This window comes from Haliaeetus leucocephalus, unplaced genomic scaffold (assembly GCF_000737465.1).
Source record: "Haliaeetus leucocephalus isolate CR32 unplaced genomic scaffold, Haliaeetus_leucocephalus-4.0 Scaffold866, whole genome shotgun sequence".
NCBI lineage: Eukaryota > Metazoa > Chordata > Aves > Accipitriformes > Accipitridae > Haliaeetus > Haliaeetus leucocephalus.
The window spans coordinates 4,510,464-4,532,600 of record NW_010973302.1 but is presented as its reverse complement, the minus strand read 5'-3'; the positions used below and the strand labels follow the sequence as shown (position 1 = coordinate 4,532,600).

Genomic DNA, 22,137 nt, shown 5'->3' with positions numbered 1-22,137 from the left:
GCGGTGCGGTTGGGCCGGCCCCGGCCCGCGCCCCGCAGCCAGAGGGAGAAGATGGCGGCAGCGGCGGGCCGGTGCCCCGTCGCCCCGGCGGTGGGGGGGGCACGGGCCGGCGGGGAGGGTGCTCGTCCCGGGGCCGGGAAGGAAAGAAGCCCTGGGAAGGGGGGGAGGGCTGGAGGCGCGGGAGCCGTAGCGAGACTCGGGGGACGGCTCGGTGCAGGCGGCTGTGAGGGAGGGCAAGGGGGGCTGGCGGTGGCCTTGCGGTCGGCCGCAGGCCGCACCCGCTCCGCGCCTGGCAGCTGGAGCCGAGCGGGGAGGATCGCGTTTGAGCAGCCGGTCAGCGGAGCGGGAGCGCCGGGGCAGGGAGCGGCGGTGGTGCTGGGGGGGCTGCGGGGAACGGGGGTCCTGCCCTGGGGCACTGGCTTCGCTCCAGGCGCTGGCGGAAGGAGGAGGTGTTTGCTGTGCTTTAATTAGTCGTTCCTTGGCTGTGAGACCTCAACTTTCTGATTTTTCTCAACTTACTGCCTCCCTGCTTGCCTAGAAAACGGTGTTTCTGTAAAAGGCTGCTTCCTTCTTGGCTCCTGATCTGTGGCCAGTGACATTCAAGAGTTCAGTACTTTGGGAGTCTTTAAGGCTTTAACAAAACACGTTTACTGCTTGGGTTGATTTTTAGAATGGAAAATATGAAATCAGTCTTAGCCTGTCTGACCAACTGTTGTTTTTGAAGGTTTATCGCTGCTGATAACCATGAACGTTTTATATCCTTGCACGTGTCCAGTTTCTTCTGACCGTTTCCATAGCTTATAATTTTTTTCTTTTGACTAATTGCCCATTTTTGTCACGTATTGCAGAAGAGCTATATGTTTCTGAACGAGAGGGCAATGATTCCACTGGTGATGGGACACAAAAGAAACCATTCAAGACCGTTTTAAAGGTAACTGTGGTAAACACCTGCTGTTCGTTTTGAAGAGTGAGCTGCGTGTTAGGTCAAGGGATTGGCCTTGTATTTCTGAATGCAAATTTTATACCTGTTTTTGCAACTCTGACCAGAAGGATCAGAAGTAGGATGTCTGCTCGGTCTCTTTAAGGATGACTTTAGTTCACTTGCAGTGCCATTGATTCTGTTATTTTCTCCCCCTTTTTAGGCTTTGATGACAGCAGGAAAGGAACCGTTTCCTACTATTTATGTGGATTCGCAAAAAGAAAATGAGGTGCTGTAGCATTAGAGCTTCCTAGTAGAAATTATTTTAATGCCCCTTTGTGTGAAGGGACACAAATGTAATCTTTTGTCTTCTGCTCTCTCCTTGGATTGATGCAGAGGTGGACCATTATTTCAAAGTCACAGATGAAAAATGTCAAAAAACTGTGGCACAGGGAACAAATGAAGAATGAAGCTAAGGAGAAGAAGGAGGTAGGTTGCAGATGATGGCAAGTTGGAGGAAGCATGCCACCTTTCTTTTCCAAAAACATTGAACAGCATTGTTGTCGTTTCCGCCCCTCCGAAAAAGCTTCAGTTTGTTCTTCATGTCTGTCATTGTTTTACACAATGTTGTTCACAACTTGCCTTTGCTTAGATTAGGACAAGCAAATGGTTGAAGCTGGGTGAGTTTTGAATAATTGCAATCTATTGCCTTTAGACTTTCCAGAAAAAATGTGAAATGCATATGCAAGTGTACATTATAGTCCCCAGTAATTGTAAAGAGTGGGAATCCTACAAAGCCTGGTTACAGCTGTTTAATATTTTTTTTTTTTTTTTAAACCAGGCAGAAGATCTCTTGAGAAGAGAGAAGAACCTGGAGGAAGCTAAGAAGGTTGTTATCAAGAATGATCCTAGTCTTCCAGAGCCAAAATGTGTGAGTAAGATCCAGTGTGCTTGATACATGGCCTGTATTACAGCGTCTTGTCTGCACAAAGATTTGAGTCTGTCTCTGCTTTGTGGCTCTGGCAGCTGTTGAAGGCCACTGTCTCGTTACTGTCCATAAATGTAACTTTGTTTTTCTGATTATCTGTGTCCTCTAGTATGTAGACTTTGGTCTTTCTCATACACTTGATGGGTGCCTGATCCTTCTTAGCTCACATATCAGGCTTCTCTCTGTCTGTTTCTCTACTGATAGAGAGCATATTTCTGTTGGAAAAAAATCATTAGTTTTGCTTTGATTATTGTAGTGGTGGAGAGTGAAGAAATAGTGCTGGTTAGAGGATGTAATTTAAGTTATTGAGACATGGAATGCAGTTCTTATTTAGCTGTTTGTAGAGTCCTGCTGGATTTGGTGATTTGGTGCAGTCCTTAGCTTCGTAAGCAGGTATTATGTGTGCTGCTCTGTGATGGGTTTTTGGATAGACCCTGTGTAGAAGAGGTTTCTACATACATGTGTAGAACATGGTTTTGATTGGAGCCCTGCACTCCCCTGGCTGCTCTTTGAGAAAGGGTCAGCTGGGCACAGCTGTGCTGAAATCACAGTCTCTTCTAGACTGGTGCACTGTAGCAGTCCTTAATTGCCTGAGGCGTGGTCCATTTTGAAGGTGACTGCTGGGTTAATTGTTCTGACTATAGCAGTGTCAGTACCTCAGCTACGTGTCTAGGTGTGCCTATATCAGATCGAGGTATTTTAGCCTCCCTCTGCTTCTTTGACTGCTAACTGAACTCATCCACTGAATGTCTTTAGAAATTAATCCAGAGTGCATTCAGAGCACCAGCATCCTTTCCAAGTCTTTTGGTGATTTAATGTGCCTTGTATTTCCAGTAGTACCTGAGTCCTCTACTCTTAAAGTGTGAGCTATTACATGTTTTCACTTCTCCTTTTGGTCAAATGCAAAGTCAGCTTCCTTAAAAACTATTACAGTCCTTAGTTTCTGCATGGCAAAGTAAGCCTGCTGAATAGAAAGGACACAATATGAAGTCTGGAAACGCTGTCCCAATGTACTGCCTGTCCTGGCTAAAATACTCTTTCTTTACTAAACAGCTGTTTCATATTGACAGCTGTGCTTGTGCCCTGGATGGAACTTCACTTCAAAGTGCTGCTGGGAGGAGCCATTTTGGGGAGGGAGACATCATATACATTTGTATTCTAAGTAATTATGTGGAAAACACCATCTGAATGGTGACTCATTTCTCTGTTTGATTGCTTTTATTCCCTGCTTTACAGGTAAAGATTGATGCTCTGGAGGCTTACAGAGGCCAGAGAGTGAAGATTTTTGGCTGGATTCACAGATTACGGAGGCAAGGTAAACCACAAGCATTTAGAAGTTATTGAACTTGTGCAGAGAGATGGAACAAATGCAGTAGCCTTCAAAATTTGGACACTTACAATGACTCAGACAGCACCTATTCTTAAATTTTTCAACCATCAGTTAGATGTCCTCTTTGGTTTATCACAGTGGTCACTACAACACTGAAAATTCTGCGTGATGAATGAGTATATAGACATTTCTTAGTTGAAATCTTACAGGATTTTCAATTTGGAGGTCAGTCCTGCAGAATTTCTTCAAAATACTTGTTTTGTGTTTTAAACTAATCCTGCAAATTGAGGAGCTAACTAGCACCTGCTCATAATGAAATCAGCAAATTAGAATTTTAAAGTTATATGTAGTAGCATAACGTCTTTTAAGATAAGTTTAGTAAGTAGTACTTGCTATCAAAATGATTGGTATTCTGATTAGCAAGGTGGCTTCAGTTGGGGCATGGAAGTGGACGGCAGAGGTGGTTCGGACTCCACAGGTATTTGTTCAAGTTATCACTGAAGGACTTGATGAAGCAGTTGTGGATCTGGATATCATGAACTGTTTCTAGCATATTATTTTTGTAATTACATGCTTTTTTGGAGAGATGGGTGACCAGGGTGACATCAATTTACCCGTGTTAGGTGTGCCTTGGGCCTGTTCATACAGCATTTCTGCAAACAGACTTGTAGTCCCTCAGGACCAGAGGGAAATCTGAGGTCATGGCATGGCTGTGCAATCCCAACCCTGTTGAGGTTGGAGCAGGCTTTGCTCTTGATGTCTAGTGAAACTTATTTTAACTTGTTATACAAAATACGGCTCTGTGACAGGCTTCTATAACTGCTAATACTTCAGTGCTTACCTGGAGCATCTTTGTTAAAATGGAAGAATGGGATCACAGTCCTTCTGTAATAATCTGCACATCAGTGATTAATATGTCTTGCGAGTGGGTCTGTTCAAATGGATTGGTGAATAAAGCTGAGGTGCTCTAATTTTTTTTCTTCTCTTTTTATCTAGGAAAAAATTTGATGTTCGTTGTTTTGAGAGATGGCACAGGTTTTCTTCAGTGTGTCCTTTCAGATGAACTGGTAAGCTGTGGTGATTTCATTCTGTTCTGTCATTAAACAAGTGTTCATACCTCATGTGTTTTTTCTTTTATATAGACGATTGGAAGTTCTCCTAAACCTACTGATTAAGTTGTGTTACTGTTAAATTGTGTCTCCTACCACTACGGTTTTTTTGTCAATGTAAGAACTGTTTAGAAGTGACTGTGAGTTAATCTTGTCTGTAACTCCAGTAGATGTTGTAGGAAAACTAAAAATAAAAAAATATCCTTAACTGTGCCTTTGTCTCTTTTTCTCTTTGTAGTGTCAGTGTTACAACGGGCTAATTCTCTCTACGGAGAGCAGTGTTGCAGTGTATGGTACGCTGAACCTTGTTCCTGAAGGCAAGCAGGTATGGGAGTTAGTGTGTTTGGGTTCTCCTCTTCAACAGTTTGTCGTTTTCCAGATGGAAGGAGAAGCAGAGGTGGAAATAATTATTAGACGATTTTGGTGGGACTTTGGTTTAAAGAGAACAACAAATCTCCCGAAGCTGCTGCTGTCAGCCACAGTTCAGTGTGTGACAGGTGAACTACATGACTGTTCTGCTTTTGCCTGAAGCAATACTCTACTGATATGTCCCATAGATATTACCTAGAATATAACAGTGGAAAATTATGCTAAATAAATGACATAGCTTTATTTTCCCTAAAAAGACGTTTATTCAGTTTTTATTTTGTGAGGTTAAGAATTTGGGATTTGCTGTCTTCTTTTACTGAGATGGGTTTGTAGGCTCTTTGTTGTGTTGTATTTGTCCTCCAGCACTTGGCAGGTGTATGAACTAAGCAGTTTACTATAACTTGTTTTGTAAAATTTTATTTATAATGGTGGTCTCAGATTAATGACTGGGCAGGTGTGATTTTAGGTCTCAGAATACGATGATGCTTATGCCTTGTGCCTCTCTCATTCCAGTCTAGATCTACACACTGTTACTGTTTGGAAAATTATTTGAATCTGGAGTTAGGGCTAAAGCTGTGTTAAGCAGGTATGCCTGAACAATGGCCCATGAAAAGGATTCAGACTGAAGGCAGGAGAGAAGCTTTTAGGAACCATTATATGTGACAGCAGCTCAATGCACTCATCAGGATATGCAGGCCTATATCAGGATATTTACTGAAAATTATTGTAAGAATTTAGTCTTAGTTATTAGGAGGTGTGTTGCAAAACTTGTGATGCAGAAACAGCAAGCAAGCTCAGGCCACCATTTGTTCTATTTGAATTTGTAAGTAGTCCTTTTTAAGACATGAGCTCCTGATAGCTGTTTATAGTAATGTACTTTTTTTTTTTCTGAAGGAGAAAGCAAAGCAGTAATGTCGAGATTTAGAGGACAGATGTATGTTTAATCTTGCTAGTCTGTAAGCTTACCTCTTCCTTTAGATTTATATTCAAAATTGTCATCAACTCTTGCAATGAGAGTTGTTCTTTTGTGTGGATTGGCAATCAACATCCTCCTGTCTGGTCTCTTGAGTAAGTGTACTAACTCTAGTAAGATAACAGAGAGAAGAAATATGTCTGGGGGAAAAACAAATCATATTTTGGAGTGTTATATTGCTTCAAACTGTTTCCAAGATGTACTAGACAGTATTTGAGCTAAGTAGTCCCTCACTGTGGCTGCCTGTAGCGTGTAAAATAAGGTCAAAGTGTTAACCTTTTGTGGTACTTTGTAGATAATTCAGTTTTCTTGTAAGCCATGTACTGTTGGCCATTACTGACATGTTTTTCAAATGAAATTTGGATAGACTTAATTGTTCTGGTTGTCCCTGCCACTCAGGTCCTATCCCCAAGAGATTGACCTAAGGTTAGAGAGCCAAGCTCAGTTAAATGTGAGTCCACTCCCTGTGGTGTTTGCCAATCAGAAGTTAGCAAGATTTCCTTTCCTTCATAGCTTACAGTACTGGGACTTCTAAAAATAAATGCAGCCAAACAGGGTTCACTTTTTTTTTAAACAACTTTATGCAATTTGGTAATCATAAGTAACTCATAGCATGTTACTACTCATAATGTTTCGGACATTGAAAACACTTCACGTTTTCATGTCTCATCACAACGATGCAATGCTTTTAGTGGACAAAACCACCAGATTTGTAAAAATCTCTTGATTAGACTTTGAAAAACTGCATTTATACCCTGAAAACACTGTGAATGAAAAAAATACCTTTTTAGGGAACAGAAGCTTTCTGTGACCCACATGGGGGAGCTGGTGAGACCAGAAATGAAGAGGTCTGTTCTGTAGCCTGGGCAGCTGGACAGGGCTGAGCCCTGGTGCGGGGTCCTCTGCTTGCCGTATGGCAGCACATAGGACAGGGGAGATTAGCCAGCATGAAACTTGCTATTTTCACATTGTGGTGAGATGCTACCTAGTGCAGAAAGATTGCTCAGATGTCTCTGACAGACGGACTCAAAAGTACCCATAGTGAGCTAGTTCTTCCTCTGTTGTGATCTAAGCAAGTTTTTTCAACTTTTTTGAAGTCTGCCAGTAGGAGAATGTGGCTCAAATAGTATAAAGAACAAAATACCTTGAATGTCGTACTGGAGTCTTGGGTCTGCATTTTCTTCTAATAGATGAGAGGACTTTTCGCTCTCTGTGTGCATGTAGCGTTCTTAAGGCATACAAGAAGGTTCTTTGTGCCAGTGTGTTGTGTTGTAGCACCATACAAATTGCTATGAAGAAAATTAACTCCATCCCAGCTAAAACTAGTACACAGTGTAAGTTACCACAGAATGGTTTGGTTTGGTTGGGAGGAACCTCTGAAGGTCATCTGGTCCACCCTTGTCTTGAAGAAGATGTAATATGAGGTCAGGTTGCCAAGGGTCGTGTCCAAATGTGCTTCTGAACGTCTCCAAGAATGGAGACTACAGTCTGGCTTGGTCTATGGTCTAGCATTTCACCACCCTGTGAAGAATTCTTTTCTTTATAGCCAATTGAAATCTCCCTTGGTGCAACTTGAGACATTTGTCCTTTTGCTGAACACATCCAAAAAGAGTCTGGTTCCATCTTCTCTATAACCACCCATTAAATATTTGAAGGTAGTAGGTAGTTTCCCCCTTCTTAGCCTTCTGTTCTTCCAGCTGAATAAACCCAGCTGTCTGTGATATACTTAAACTGAATGCATCTGGATGCTTCCACTTATCTGACTGGAGTACTCAATCCCATTCGCGTTAAGTCTGAGAGACTTGAGGTGGGTTACAAATGGCACTTCTGAGTGTGGTATAACTGAGTTACAAAGCAGTCAGTTTGAAAATACCGCAATTGGGATTTTTAGCATCTTTTGTTCAAACTGGATTAACATCTCTGCCACAGTGCTGGATGGTGACATCTAAGGGGCAAAACATGGACTTCTGAAATTTTTGTTTCTCTTCAAATTGGCAGGCTCCAGGAGGCCATGAGCTGAACTGTGACTACTGGGAGCTTATTGGTCTGGCCCCAGCAGGAGGGGCTGACAATCTACTCAATGAGGATTCAGAGGTTGATGTGCAACTTAACAACAGGCATATGATGATTCGAGGCGAGAATATGTCCAAAATCTTCAAGGTGCGCTCCATGGTAGTACAGGCCTTCAGGGATCATTTCTTTGCCAATGGATATTATGAAGTAAGTATGTTTTTCCCTTGTCAGCAAGTGACTACTATAATGTCCTAACTTCAAGACTATCTTTTTCCTGGAAAAACTGTGTAGACTTTCTAGTTGACCTGAAAGGGGCAAAAGAAAAGCTGTTTCTTAGGAAACTATTATTTGATCACTTTCATAGACATAGATCTCAGAGGTGTGTAGACACTCCTGAGGCATCTAGGTGTTACAGCGTGGTTCACAAACAGCCTGCATACCTGTTTTTGATGTGCTGAAAGATACCAGACTGAAGTACTTGTATGTGTGCAATCAAAAGCTTTGTGGGTGGTGGTCTGGAAAAGCATGCCTTGCATCACTGCTCTTATGTGTTGTCATCTTTGTCCTTAATTCCTCACTCAAGTAATGACAATCTTGTTCTTTAACAGGTCACACCACCAACTTTAGTCCAGACACAGGTGGAAGGAGGCTCAACCCTCTTCAAACTGGATTATTTTGGTGAAGAGGCATACTTAACACAATCATCCCAGCTCTATCTGGAGACGTGTATTCCAGCGTTAGGAGATGTTTTCTGTATTGCTCAGTCATACAGAGCTGAGCAATCCAGGACCCGCAGACACCTGGCAGAGTATGGAGAGAGTATACTTCTTTGCTGTTTATTTATAAGTGAATTTATAAAGCAGGGGAGTAGCAGGCAGTTGGATGACATAATGTACAGTGAGCAGACAGTATAATGCTAATGCAGAAGGACTGAGCAAAAGTGTATTTGAGGGTAATGCCTTGTCTTGGTGAATGTCCAGCTGGTCATAGTACGTTGATATTTAGTGAAGGAAGATTGAGGCAAAACAGAGCTAATACATTTTGAGGAAGCTTTGTCTTTTTAGAAAATGCAGTTCATATTGTTGTCTCCCCCCCCCCCCCCTTTTTTTTTTGTGGCTTTATTTCCTTTACAGTGTAGAAGTGGGAGAAAGGGAAAAGGGGACAAAAGTGTGTGGTTTTGGGTTGTGGGGTTGATTTTTTTTCATGAGATTTTTTTTCATAGCTAAAGATTTGTTGCTTGTGTGTGGTTTTGTAATGGTGTGACTTTGTGTTTCAGATACACTCACATTGAAGCTGAATGTCCTTTTATAAGTTTTGAGGATTTGTTGGACCGTTTGGAGAGCTTGGTTTGTGATGTAGTAGACAGAGTCTTGAAATCACCTGCATCAAGCTTACTCTATGACCTAAACCCGGTAGGCAGCTATGTGGAACAGTCATGAATAGCCAAGAAAATATGATCTTTAGCCTTTCCTGATCAGCATGTTCATTTGAGGAAGCCAGGGCATGGCAGTGAGCTCTGCTTGCTTACTAATATTAATAAGAAGAAGAATATTAAATAACATTGCAAGAGTGAAAATGCTATAAGGCTGGTAATGACTTTTCCAGAAGCAGGGGACTGTGGGGGAAGAAGTTCCCTGCTAGCAAGTTCCAGGAGCCAGCAATGTGCTGGGATTTATTGCAATGTGTACTGTACCAGTGGAATAAAACCCTCTATCCCAGAGCTCGTAATATTGATCGGCTGGTACTTGCAGATTGAGCACAAGGGAGCAATGAAACAACTGGTGTTTTACTTTCCACACTGGAACATGGAGCTCTAAAGCTATTTTCATTTGTTAGAGACTCTTTGTCTTCTGTTGGCTTTGCAAAGAAGATGGCTTTAAGAGACTGCGAACTTTATCTCCATCACTAGCTTTTCTCTCAGACCACATACAAACTCAGTCATCCCTGTTATTTTGACCTGTTTTCCTGATAAACACTGGGAGGTTCAGTTTTAAATTTGGGCTGAGACAGGGGTCAGGAGGTAGGAAATAGCAGAAGCACAACCCACCTCACAGGGGCGGGTTCTGAAGCTGTTCTGTGCATAGGGAAGCAAAAATATTCTTTTGTGGCCTTGCCCATGGAACCTCTGCTAATGGCTCAGTTTAAAACACCTATATGTGAGATTAATTCCTACAGAAAAGGAAACAGCTTTGAAAATACTTCCTCTCTTTTTTCTCCTGCCAACTTTTCAGCATCTGTTCTGTGAGCTTCACTGGGCTTGGAAGATGGTTGTGTTCGGTTATAGCTTTTCAGTACTGAGCTTGATTTTGTTTGTTTATTTATTAAGTAATAATTTGTTGATGTATGACCTGGAAGGAGTAGTGTGTATGCTTGAAGTCTGGAGGTGGACTGGCTGATCAACTAGAAAAGTATTCTTTACAAATGGTACCCGTCCAACTGTCTTTATGTCTACCCTTACTTGCAGGGCTTCAAGCCCCCTAAACGTCCTTTCCGACGAATGAACTATACTGAAGCCATTGAGTGGTTAAAGGAACATGATGTGAAGAAGGAAGATGGCACTTATTATGAGTTTGGAGAAGTAAGTCTTTTTGAGGCTCTTCAGGAATTAAAAACAAACAAAATCCCACTGCCCTGCACTCAGGGTGTTTAAGTCTCTTGAAAAACAGTGTGTTTGGACCATGATGCTATTGGGCTTACCATTGCTGTGTGAATCTGTTGTGTTTTGTTTCAAATTATATTGATGAGAAGTGAAATTCTAGTCGCATTTAAGTTAAAGGGAGTTCTGCTATAAACGTCAGTGAGGCCTTGTTTTTTGTCTGGACTGTGCTGGGAGGTGTAATAATGTAATAATGGGGAATGCAAGTGTGGGTTGGGTTTTCACATAATGTCTTTGAACATTGGAATCAAAATCTGTGTTGTCATCTATCCATCTGTTCCCTGTCTTGCTCTCCTCCAACATGTAAGAAAAAATTATTTGAAGGAGCTCAAGAGGACTTGACAGTGTAGCCATAGTCATCAAAGGATTTAAAAGAAGTGAGATTTTTAGGAGGTGATCATATAATTGTTTAACTTCAAAGTCTACACAGCATATTCCGAGGGAACCTTGACAGCTCAAAATCAGACGTGTTGGGTTTTTTGCTGTTACTGTTTTTCCTATCTGTATCAAAGATGATAGAGATGATGAAGGGAAAGAAAGGCCTTCAAGTTGCACTGAACTTAAGGTTCCAGAGGGAAATAAGGATTCTTGCCTCCTCTCCCCTGTTGCAGGCTGACATTTGCTGTGTGAGCTGCCTTTGTGCAAGGCTTATGTTCTTTGTGCTTTCCTTGCTGCGCATGCTATAGTTGGCTCCTTCTGCCCTGCTTCCACAGCAGTCAGTGCTGGAATGCAGTGTGCACTTGGATTAAAACAAGTAACAGGTGTGGCTGTTTTCTCCTATTAAAGAAAAATCTAATCTTCTGACTTTAACTGAGAACCTAAGGGAAGTGTGATACCATTGGCTGAATAAAAGTTCAAATTAAACCTTTTAGGGATAGAGTGTTTTGACTAAACGAAGTCTGTTCCTTTAACAAGTTATGATCACATCATCACTGATGTTCCCTGTTGGTCACTGTAACAGTGGTGTAACTGGAGTCATCCTTCACTTCTCAGTTTTAAACAGTAAAACTGCTGAATTGATCAAAATGAAACTTCTGCTAGGTGTTTCACAGTTTATCAAATTTCAGTCAGAAAACTTAATAAAAAACAAATAACCTGATCTATGTAACTGATCAGTTGAGGTTTTTAAAGAAATAGTCCATATACATAACAAGGAAACCCTTAAACTTCTTGGTCTTAAGGTTTGTGGAAAATGGTATTGGGGAGGAAGGAGATTAGGCTCTTCAGTGTTAACTGGTTCTTTGGAAAGTCTACATTATAGCTTAGGTTTTCCTCAGTTTTCTATCTGAAACATTGGGAAGACTTGAATTGTAATTGAACAGATTCCCCCCTGATATATATGCTTTTATATAGAAATATAGTTTCTTCTAAGAGAAGCTGGGTTTAAAAATTCAGGTATATTAGGATGAATGTGTGGATACATGTGGTCTGAAACTGTCTTTGTTTCATGCCTGATACATGTGGGACTCCAATAACTTGAGTGGTTTTGGTTTTAAATATTAATAAAGCCTTCTTTAACGTTAGGATATTCCTGAAGCTCCTGAGAGACTGATGACAGACACCATTAATGAACCAATCTTGTTGTGCCGATTTCCTGCAGAGATAAAGTCTTTCTATATGCAACGCTGTCATGATGATTCCCGCCTTACTGAATCTGTAAGTTGGTGTTTTACATAGTGTTGCAGGCTTCTAAATAGAGTGGGGAATGTCCCTGTGAGTGAGCGTAAAATGAATAAGTACCACAGGAAAATCTTGGAGAATTCTTACCAGGTTTTGTTTTGGGTGTCTCTTGGCATGGCTTGTTGATCCTATAGAAATAAACAAAGCAACTCTGAAGTGCTAATAAAATGTCAGTAGGTCATAGTGAGCATGCTCTTCACTGACCTCAGGTAAGTGCTAGTCTAATGACAATACTTCTGTTGCTTCTTGGAGACTGTATTCTCTAAACACTAGCTGTCTGGCAGCTGGGAAGAGTGGTGGTTGTTAGGAATGCTGCTGGGTTTGTGGTGTAGTGGTGGTTGTTTTGGTTTGGTTTGTGGGTTTGTGTTTTTGTTTTGGTTTTGTTGGTTTTGGTTTTTTTTTTACAGTTCAGTGCAACCAAGAGTATTAGAGATTAAGTTAGAGAACCTAGTCAGTTAGTTTATTCCATCTATAAATTGGGTCTGTCATGGAGCATTAAAATTACATGGCAGAATGTGTTCTGGAAATATGCTTTTAAGTTTGGGCTGTTTTTCCTTCCCCTCATGCAGGCAGCTTAATTGTAATAATTTGGTCTTACGCTGTGTGTTGTAGGTTGATGTGTTGATGCCTAATGTTGGTGAAATTGTTGGAGGCTCTATGCGTATCTGGGACAGTGAGGAGCTACTCGAAGGCTATAAGAGAGAGGGCATTGATCCCACACCGTACTACTGGTATACTGATCAGGTTTGTAAAACAGATTAGATGTACTGCTTGTCATACATGATATTTTGATTTTTTTTGTAAAGTCTTCTGCAATGTTTATTGTTAGATAAAGAGAGGTTGGCCTTCACAGACTTGAATGGCTAAGCTCTAACTAGCATAAGGGGAGGAGGAAAGGAGGTGGTTGAAAAAGAATCATTAAGACTTTCTTTTTCACCTTCGTTTTTCCTCTTCTAGTCCTTACACTGCCCCAGGAAACTCAGGACAGCTAAGCACACATATCTTGCCTGAAAAGAGTATAGTCCATTTTCCTCATCATTCAGAAAGTAATCTTGGAAGGGTTTGGTGGGGTTTTTTTTCTGGTGGTAGTACTACAACTATAATATAAATAACAAGAAAATGTTTAATATCTACTCTGATTTTAATTTCACAGAGAAAATATGGTACGTGCCCTCATGGTGGATATGGTTTGGGATTAGAACGGTTCCTAACCTGGATTCTGAATAGACACCATATCCGAGATGTCTGCCTCTATCCACGCTTTGTCCAGCGCTGCAAACCTTAGCCATCCTTGTGATAAACCCTTAGAAAACTGAGCAACTGATGCTTGGAAAAAAACAATACACTCTGCTGTGCTACAGCCCCTCTGAGAACAAGATTTACTGCAACCTGTTGCTAATACAAATACTAATTTAGGGCATGAAAAGGAAAATAAACAAAACCCCTTTTTAAAGGAAAATGCTACTAATTAACTGGAAGAAGCCTGAGGAAAAATTGTGAGGTGCATTTATGCTCTCAAGTCAACGTAAAATAAAGATCCTGATAAGCTGTCATTTAAAAAACAAGACACACTTCTGCTTTTAATTTTTGTGACTTAAAAGAAAATATGCTGGGCATTGATGTTGTGGGTTTTTTTTTTAATTTGCTTTAATTTTAATCTGTTTTCTCTTGTGGTTTCTTGTTGGAAAAATCAAGAGTTCAAGCTCTTTAAATTCCCAAATACTGATCTCTCAGAATGGTATGAAGAGACATCATCTAAAGAGCTCAACTAAGTATAAAAATGGGAATAATCATGTTAAGCGCTGCACTTTTTTAGCTCCTACTGGTTTTAATGGAAGTTCTGTTTGAGTTCGAGTCGCAAGGTATGTAGTACTGAGCACAGAATTCCACTGCAAGAGACGTGGGTTGTTTTGGGTTTGGTTTGTTTTTTCCCCCAGATTATTTATTGGTTAGAAATGATGAGGCTCAGGGTGGCTTTGCTACTTTTTACCGATACCGGTGGATGAAGCGCTATAGTGGGTCCATGCACACCCAGCCTATGCGGAATTACAGTAGGAAGGGACATGTTGTCAGAGCAGTGTCTGTTAGCTTGTGGACACTGGGATGTTTGTGGTGTCTTCCAAATTAAGATTCTGCAATCTGTTTCAAACCAGAAGTGACTCACTGAAGACCCAAAGCAACTGGTACCTTTGAAATACAATTGGATTTCAGCATTGTGTGCTGACTGAATTGCTGTGCTCTCTAGGTGAGTTGTAGTCCAAGCAGTGCTGTCCCACGTCATGCTAAAGTATGTTTTCATAGTAGAGCAGTTCCATGTTGCCTAGCTGGCTCCATGTTTTCTTATGCTACTGTGTCTGGGCAGATTCTCTGGCTGTAATCAAGTTATCAAATAGGATTAATTAAATATTTAATGTGTTGAGTCATCTGTATGCTTTTTAGTCTTAAATAACGTAATTCCTTTTACTAGAGAGAAAAAAAAAATTGGTAGGTGCATCATTTGCTGCCTCCACTGAGACTTGATCTGGATTTGCCATTCATAGAATTGTTGAGCTGTGCGATACCCATATTTTTGTAATAAATGACTGGTTTCTTCATCTTGCATGTTACATATATAAACTGGTCTAAATCAGCAACCAATAAATTATGGCAACATGAGTTGGTGTGCAAGACAGTAGTTCTTGACCTGTAATGTCTGTTCCTTTCCTTTCCCTTAACCTTTATAGCTTACTTGCTTAGTGTAGCCTGTCCTGGCATAGGCAGTATTTATGTGCGCAAAAGCACAGGAAAAGTAAATTTTCAAGTGCAGTAAACACATACTCAAAAAAATGGAGCTAGCTTTTTTCTTTTTAAACTAAATCCCCATTAATTAACTTAAAGGCATGAATTTTTATAATTTGGATAGACCACCTCAGCTACCCAGTTGAAACATCCTAGAGAGAAGAAATGAGAATAAATGTGGTGCCGAATAATTGGTTGCCAAGGCAGCAGCTCCAGGGGGAGCAGGCCTGTGACTTCTGGCTGCTTGGAGCTGTGGCTACACAAAGTGAGGCCAGGTTTGTAAGCAGAGTTAACATCTGCCTCACCAACTGGTAAGTTAGAAGAAGCGAGGTTATTTCCAGAGCTCTTAAACATCTGGATTTAATATCCTGGGGTTTGTTGGGGACCACTGTGGCATTGCTGTGTGACCTGCGGGGTGCAGGGGAGGTAAGCAGAGGCTGCATGAGGATGAATGGAATGTGTTAAGAAATTAGCTTTGCAAGGATGGTTTTCTTTCTTAGCGCCTGTCTTTGAATTCACCCTTTTCATCTGTTTTCCCAGTCCTTTTGTAGCCACAACAAAAGAAAATCTTGTACAGTAACGTGCCTCGGCTCTCTCTCACACTTGCCCTACTCTGTTCTTGATGGGTTGTTCTTTGTCTGAATGTAGAAATTAAAAGATTCTTTTAAATACCTGCAAAAGTATAGTCAATCGTAAATGTCTGTGGTTTGGGGGATTGTTGCATATGTGTTAAGTACATAAGCTAGAGGAAGAGAAGAAAAATTAACAAGTTAGACTGCAACAAAATGCTAGCAATTACTTTATTCTTGTGTGACAACTTGCAGCGAGCTATGGGAAGTCACCCCAGTCCAAAAGTTGGAACCTGCTACCAAACAGTAATCGTGCCTCTTGGGATTTTGTTTTTGTGGGATTTTTGTTGTTAGTGGTGTTTGGGGGGGGGGGGGGCAGGTGCAGGGAGGGGAGCTCAAGAGGCTTCTGTAATTCAGGATATTTGGGAATTTATGAGCATATAAAGACTTTTTATAAAAAAATTTTCTTCGAGTGCCTGAAGTGGTGGGAAGGGAGGACAAGGGTTAGGAAAAGATACTACTAGAAAAACATCACTTGTTGGCAATTGGTTTTCTGTCCTTAAAACCAGCAGGGCTGATCTGCTTTGTAAAGGTTAAAAGCCTCCGTATCAGGGGATCTACTTGAGGAAGGTCTGAGGACTTGAGGAGCTCGTGGAAGAGGCAGATCAGATAAGGAGCTTAAAAGGTGACTGGGATGAAAGATGCTGTCGAGTCAAACGGAGACTGCTGTGCAGTTCCATAATCTGCTCGTGGAGCAGAGAGGTGGTGCAGGGCAAACCACCTGTGTGGGAAAGATCCCTGAATTAAGCAAAAGCCTGTGCAAATCTACCACTAGAGTAATAAGGAGTAATTCTTAGGCAGCCACTGAAACCTAGCTGACAGGAATGTGGTAATGTTGAAATGCTGCTTCAAAACAAACCTTGGCTATGTTAAATAGAACTGGTGTAGTTCCTGATTTATCATCGAGGCTCAATTCAGGTTTTTGATCATTAAGAAAAAAAATTACTTTTTAGAGATTGAAAAATGATAAATGTATCTTGGCTTTATTTCTATGCCCTATCAGTTGCAATTTTGCATGGTGTCCTATTTCTTTTTTTATTGTGTTCTTAGAAAATTTGCTGAGTTTGATTATGTCTCCAGTGATTTAAAACTGATGAGGATCCTGGGTGTTTCTGGCAGCTCTCCAGAAAGCTAGTTTCCAAGCTCTCCAGCAGTAAAGCTTTGTCATTGTACATTCTTATTCAGGACTGATTTAATCACATTTGCTGCTATAGATGTTCTTTGGGCTAGCAGTGTTCCTAGGTCTCTCCCATCCAAGTTCGATGTTTAAGTCCTCCTTACTAATGCAAGTACTTTGTACACGTGGGCGACACTGGTCAGATACTGGGGAAGCGAAGCAGCTCATTGGTCTCACTGGCAGTTAGGACTCAGGGACTAGAGGGAGCAGCAGTTTCCTCCAGGCTCCATCACAAATTCCTGTGGAGCTTACATCCCTTGCAAATTGTGATCATTAATAATAGCTCTCAGAAAGGCACTGCAGCTGCTTGGAATACAAGAATACTTGCTGTTATTTTTATTAGGGTAGACACATCTGCAAAAGAGGAGAAAATGTGCAGTCAGAACTTGGATTTCTCCTCATCCTCACCTTCACTTTCCCTCAAAGTATCTCCACACAGTTGGATTGGTAATTGGATTGGTACTTGCTAAACCGCACTGCTAGCACTGGCTCCAAGACCCTTTCAGCCCCGTAACTGGCAGCTTTGAGATCACTATTGTGTGGCTTTGTTTAGATTACCTCTCCTTACATGCATTATTTTATATTTATCTATGTTGAAACTCATCACCCTTTGCAAGGACCTTTTGAAGTTCCTTGCCAGTGGTGTGGCACTAACTATCCCAGAGAGCCCAGCATCCCTCATAAACGTGGGGTTTCTCCTCTTCGCTCACTTTCCGACCGGGCAGCCGGGACCGAAACAGCCACCGCTTGCTGGGGGGGCGAGAAGCGGAGCAGGGTGCTGCCAGGCCTTGGGCGATGAGAGCGGGGTCTGCCTTTGGCCCTTCCTGGGTTCCATAAGCTGTCCACGGAGCGACTGAAACTGCTGCTGAGAAGACATTGGATGCAAATCAAATGTTCGTGTGCAGGATAACTGTTCTGGTTTTTGTTTCGCTGTGTTTCTACTGGGAATGGAGGTTACCAGGTGTGCTGGTGCATTTCTTTGCCCCTCTCCAGGCTGATTTACAAACTCGGGAAGGCTCGCCAGCCCTTGGCGTAAGCGTGAGGAGCCGGGCAGCGAAGCGACCCTTGGCTGTGCCAGGAACTCTTCCCCAGCTGAGACAGGGAGATCTGCTGTGCGTCTCAAGGACTCCTGCTGCCCGGCGGAGGGAGGCGGGGGACGGGAGGAGAGATAGACACTTCTCACAACAACCTGCAGCCAGTTCTCTCTCCTAACGACCTTGAGACCTTGTTATTACAGTCCTCCCCTGACACTCTGGGAGCAGTCCCTATCTATGTTTTGAGTTCTTCTCCAACAGCCTGGGGATTTTCCAGCGCAGCTGGCATCCCAGCAATGTGTTGATGGCAAAAGTCCATCACCTCCCGAACCTACAAGCAGCGGTACTACGGGAGGCCCTTGGAGCTCTCCCGGACCGCAGCAGGATGGGACCAGCATCTCCCCCTGAGCGGGACGCCTCTCGGAGCTCCCAAACTCTCCTGTCTGTTTGCGAAAATTGGAGGTCTGTCGCCAAAAGCCGACACGGCTGGGGCAGATTCTCTCCACTCCTTGAGGCTCGACCCTTTGCCCGTTGAGAGAAACACCAAAGCATTGACATGAATATTTTCACTGACCTCGAGGGGAATTTTTAACAGGCATACCTCTTTTTCTCTCTCTTTTACTCTCTTATATGTCTTCTCTTAGTGTCTTTATGCACATGCGTGTACTAACCTGAATAGTCTATAATAAGTAAGTTATAGTAAGTACATTATAAGTTATTAGTAAGTTATAGCAAGCATATTATAAGATATTAAGTTATAGCAAGTCCATTATAAGTGATTACTTTCAAATTTATACTTAAATTACTGTCGTGATTTTTATTCAACTGTGAATGGATTTTAGGCTGCTACTATACTCATAATCCCTTTAGATTTAAACTGTTGACCAAGTCTGGGACTAGGAGTTGATCCAGCTGCACCTAGACTCCGACAGGAGTTTAGAAAGCAAGGGGGTCTTCTCTGAACCTCGTGACTTGACGGGAGGGTCTCCCTTACCCTTTCCCACATTCCTTTTTACCCTATTATGTTTTCGGTCCCTATACACATAAGTTTGTTTTGATTCTGGCTTAATTTTCCTGTGTGCATTTCACCCATGTACTAAGTAATAGAGTGAACCTTGCCAATGAAGTCACACTTTTATACAAATTTCTATGAAATAATTTTTCTATCGCTAATACAATTGGAGGTGATTCTTGAAGCGATCTGAATTCTCTCTCATTTTTTAAATTCCCCCCGTGACACCAGGCAAGGTCTGCACTCACGCCAGGAGCCCTGGTGCAGAAATCAGGCCCTGCCCTGGTGCGGGGCTGTGCCACAGCGGTCCATTCTGTGTGCTGCCCTTAGCCCTTGTTCCACCAGAGCTGGAGCTCTTCCCGGCTGTCCTGCTCCTCAGGCGCAGGTCCTGCAGTGCTGCTCTCTAGATTTATAACGTGGAAAAGAGGGGTAAGGACCATGACATTAGGGCCAGCAGTGACAGCCCCAGAGTGCGTGGAGCAAGTCAGCAGCAGAGCCAGCAGTACCTCCCTGTCAGACCCCTCCTGCCCACCAAACCGCCGCCTTTGATTCCTAGCATCTGCAAACCAGGACGGAGAGTCACAGCTTGCGCTGTAACGATATGCAGAGGTGCTGCTGGTCGTAAATCCAGGTCTGCGGATATCTGCCTCCAGCCAAGAAATGCTGTTCCTCCCAGCATGTGAAGGAAATATCATAAATAATGCACGCCGTAAACACGGTGCGTGTCCCTGCGTGCGAGGTGCAGCCCTGTTGCAAAGCTTTCCCACTGTGCCCTGGCAGAGGCAGAATTTAAGCTTTGAAAAGCCTGTTCTATCTCTTAGAGAAGATTTCAGTTGACAGAGCAAAAACATGCCCATCGCAGTAAATAGCGATTTAGGCTTTTTTTTTTTTTCCTGGTGCGCTGGGCCGGACCAACACGCATTTCACTTGGGAGCACAGGCAAAGCACCAGCGCGCAACCCCAGCTCTGCCAGCCCGGCTCCCGGCTCAGACCATGAGCCCTGCTCACCGCGCAGGAGTCACCACAGCCACCGAGGGCGAGGGACTGCGCTTCCCCTGCGCCGGTTTTGTCGCTGTAATTTTATCAGCTTTTTTAAAGCGAATACCATCTTCTGGGTAACAATTTTCCTGTGGTTGTTTTGAGGGTGTGCCAGCGCAGCAGGAGGTGATGCTGGGCGCTGGCACAGCCAGCGCTGCCCACTGCCAGCACCGTCTGCTCCACCGAGCGCTCAGGACCGGTTCAAGCGCTCAGGACAGGTTTGGAGCTGGTGTGGCCCCACAGGATGAGCTGCTCTGGCTTTAGCCAGACACGCCGACCGCCCTCATGCGTGTCTTCCCACGAAACCCCAGGTGAAAACACCCCCCAGTCACATGCATAGATGAACTCCAGGCCGTTGTCGTACGCTGTGCACAGCATCTGCGTATTGATGCGGACTCACAGAGTGGGATTGCTGCGTTTGAACTGTACGTCCATGTCCCCGCGCTACCAACAAGGGCCATGTCCTTCCCTTTCCAGACGGGGTAATCTCCAGCCCTAAAGCTTCAGGACTATCCACAGAGGGGGACTAACGCAGGTAACGGGCCGTGGGGACAGGCATTGGAGGAGCAGAGAACTACTAGAGGCAAACTAAGGGGTCAGTGTCACAGTGCAGGGGGGAATGAGAGGGAGGGAGGTACGGATCACTTAAAGAATCACCTCCAATTGTATTAGCAATAGAAAAATTATTTAATAGACATTTATATAAAAGTGTGACTTCACAGAATTCGATGGCAAGGTTCACTCTATTACTTAGTACATGGATGAAATGCACACAAGAAAATTAAATCAGAATCAAACTAAACTTATGTATACAAGGACCGAAATGCAATAGTGTAAAAGGGAATGTGGGTGTCGTGGTTTAACTCCAGCCAGCAACTAAGCACCATGCAGCCGCTCACTCCTTTCCACCCAGTGGGATGGGGGAGAGAATCAGGGAGGGAAAAAACCTAAAACTCATGGGTTGAGATAAGAACAGTTTAATAGAAAGGAAGAAATTAATAATCATAATAATAACAATAATAAAATGACAATAATAATAATAATAAAAGGATTGGAATATACAAGTGCTGCACAATGCAATTGCTCACTACCTGCCTACCATCACCCAGTTATTTCCCAAGCACCGATCCCCCCAACCCCACTCCTCCCAGTTTATATACTGGGCATGATGCCATATGGTATGCAATACCCCTTTGGCCAGTTTGGGTCACTGCCCTGGCTGTGTCCCCTCCCAACTTGTTGTGCCCCTCCAGCCTTCTCGCTGGCTGGGCATGAGAAGCTGAAAAATCCTTGACTTAGTCTAAACATGACTTAGCAACAACTGAAAAATATCAAGTGTGTTATCAACATTCTTCTCATACTGAACCCAAAACATAGCACTGTGCCAGCTACTAGGAAGACAATGAGCTCTATCCTAGCTGAAACCAGGACAGTGGGAAAAGGTAAGGAAGACCCTCCCATTGAGTCACGAGGTTCAGAGAAAACCCCCTTGCTTTCTAAACTCCTGTCGGAGTCTAGGTGCAGCTGGATCAACTCCTAGTCCCAGACTTGGTCAACAGTTTATATCTAAAGGGATTATGAGTATAGTAGCAGCCTAAAATCCATTCATGGTTGAATAAATTAATGACAGTAATTTAAGTGTAAATTTTATAGTATTAACTTGTATCTTATAATATACTTGCTATAACTGACTTACTATAGATTATTCAGGTTAGTACACGCATGTGCATAAAGACACTAAGAGAAGACATATAAGAGAGTAAAAGAGAGAGAAAAAGAGGTATGCCTGTTAAAAATTCCCCTCAGGGTCAGTGAAAAGGTTCACACCAAATGCTTTGGTGTTTCTCTCAACAGGCGAAGGGTCGAGCCTCAAGGAGTGGAGAGAATCTGCCCCAGCCGTGTCGGCTTTCGGCGACAGACTTCCAATTTTCGCAAACAAACAGGAGAGTTTGGGAGCTCCGAGAGGCGTCCTGCTCGGGGGGAGATGCTGGTCCCATCCTGCTGCAGTCCAGGAGAGCTCTAAGGGCCTCCCGTAGTACGGCTGCTTGTAGGTTCAGGAGGTGATGGACTTTTGCCATCAACAAATTGCTGGGATGCCAGCTGCGCTGATACCATTTCACATGCAGATAAGGGAAACTCTGAGACTGAGAAGAACTCCAAACACAGATAGGGGCTGCTCCCAGCCTGTCGGGGGAGGACTGTACTAACAAGGTCTCAAGGTCGTTAGGAGAGAGAACTGGCTGCAGGTTGTTGTGAGAAGTGTCCATCTCTCCTCCCGTCCCCCGCCTCCCTCCGCCGGGCAGCAGGAGTCCTTGAGACGCACAGCAGATCTCCCTGTCTCAGCTGGGGAAGAGTTCCTGGCACAGCCAAGGGTCGCTTCGCTGCCCGGCTCCTCACGCTTACGCCAAGGGCTGGCGAGCCTTCCCGAGTCC

General features: G+C 43.1%; 1 protein-coding gene across 1 annotated transcript in view; it reads left to right on the top strand.

Annotated features, from left to right (window-relative positions):
• NARS (asparaginyl-tRNA synthetase) overlaps window positions 1-14,614 on the top strand; it is a 15,186-nt gene extending 572 nt beyond the window's left edge. Inside the window, exons 2-15 of the mRNA XM_010583086.1 lie at window positions 752-931; window positions 1,143-1,208; window positions 1,316-1,408; window positions 1,761-1,850; window positions 3,144-3,222; window positions 4,234-4,304; window positions 4,585-4,671; window positions 7,687-7,908; window positions 8,310-8,509; window positions 8,978-9,113; window positions 10,166-10,279; window positions 11,882-12,013; window positions 12,650-12,781; window positions 13,191-14,614. Of these exons, the coding sequence (XP_010581388.1) occupies window positions 752-931; window positions 1,143-1,208; window positions 1,316-1,408; window positions 1,761-1,850; window positions 3,144-3,222; window positions 4,234-4,304; window positions 4,585-4,671; window positions 7,687-7,908; window positions 8,310-8,509; window positions 8,978-9,113; window positions 10,166-10,279; window positions 11,882-12,013; window positions 12,650-12,781; window positions 13,191-13,322 (1,734 nt within the window). The 3' untranslated portion in view covers window positions 13,323-14,614. The remainder of the gene's footprint in view (window positions 1-751; window positions 932-1,142; window positions 1,209-1,315; window positions 1,409-1,760; window positions 1,851-3,143; window positions 3,223-4,233; window positions 4,305-4,584; window positions 4,672-7,686; window positions 7,909-8,309; window positions 8,510-8,977; window positions 9,114-10,165; window positions 10,280-11,881; window positions 12,014-12,649; window positions 12,782-13,190) is intronic.
• Window positions 14,615-22,137: the final 7,523 nt, after the last annotated feature.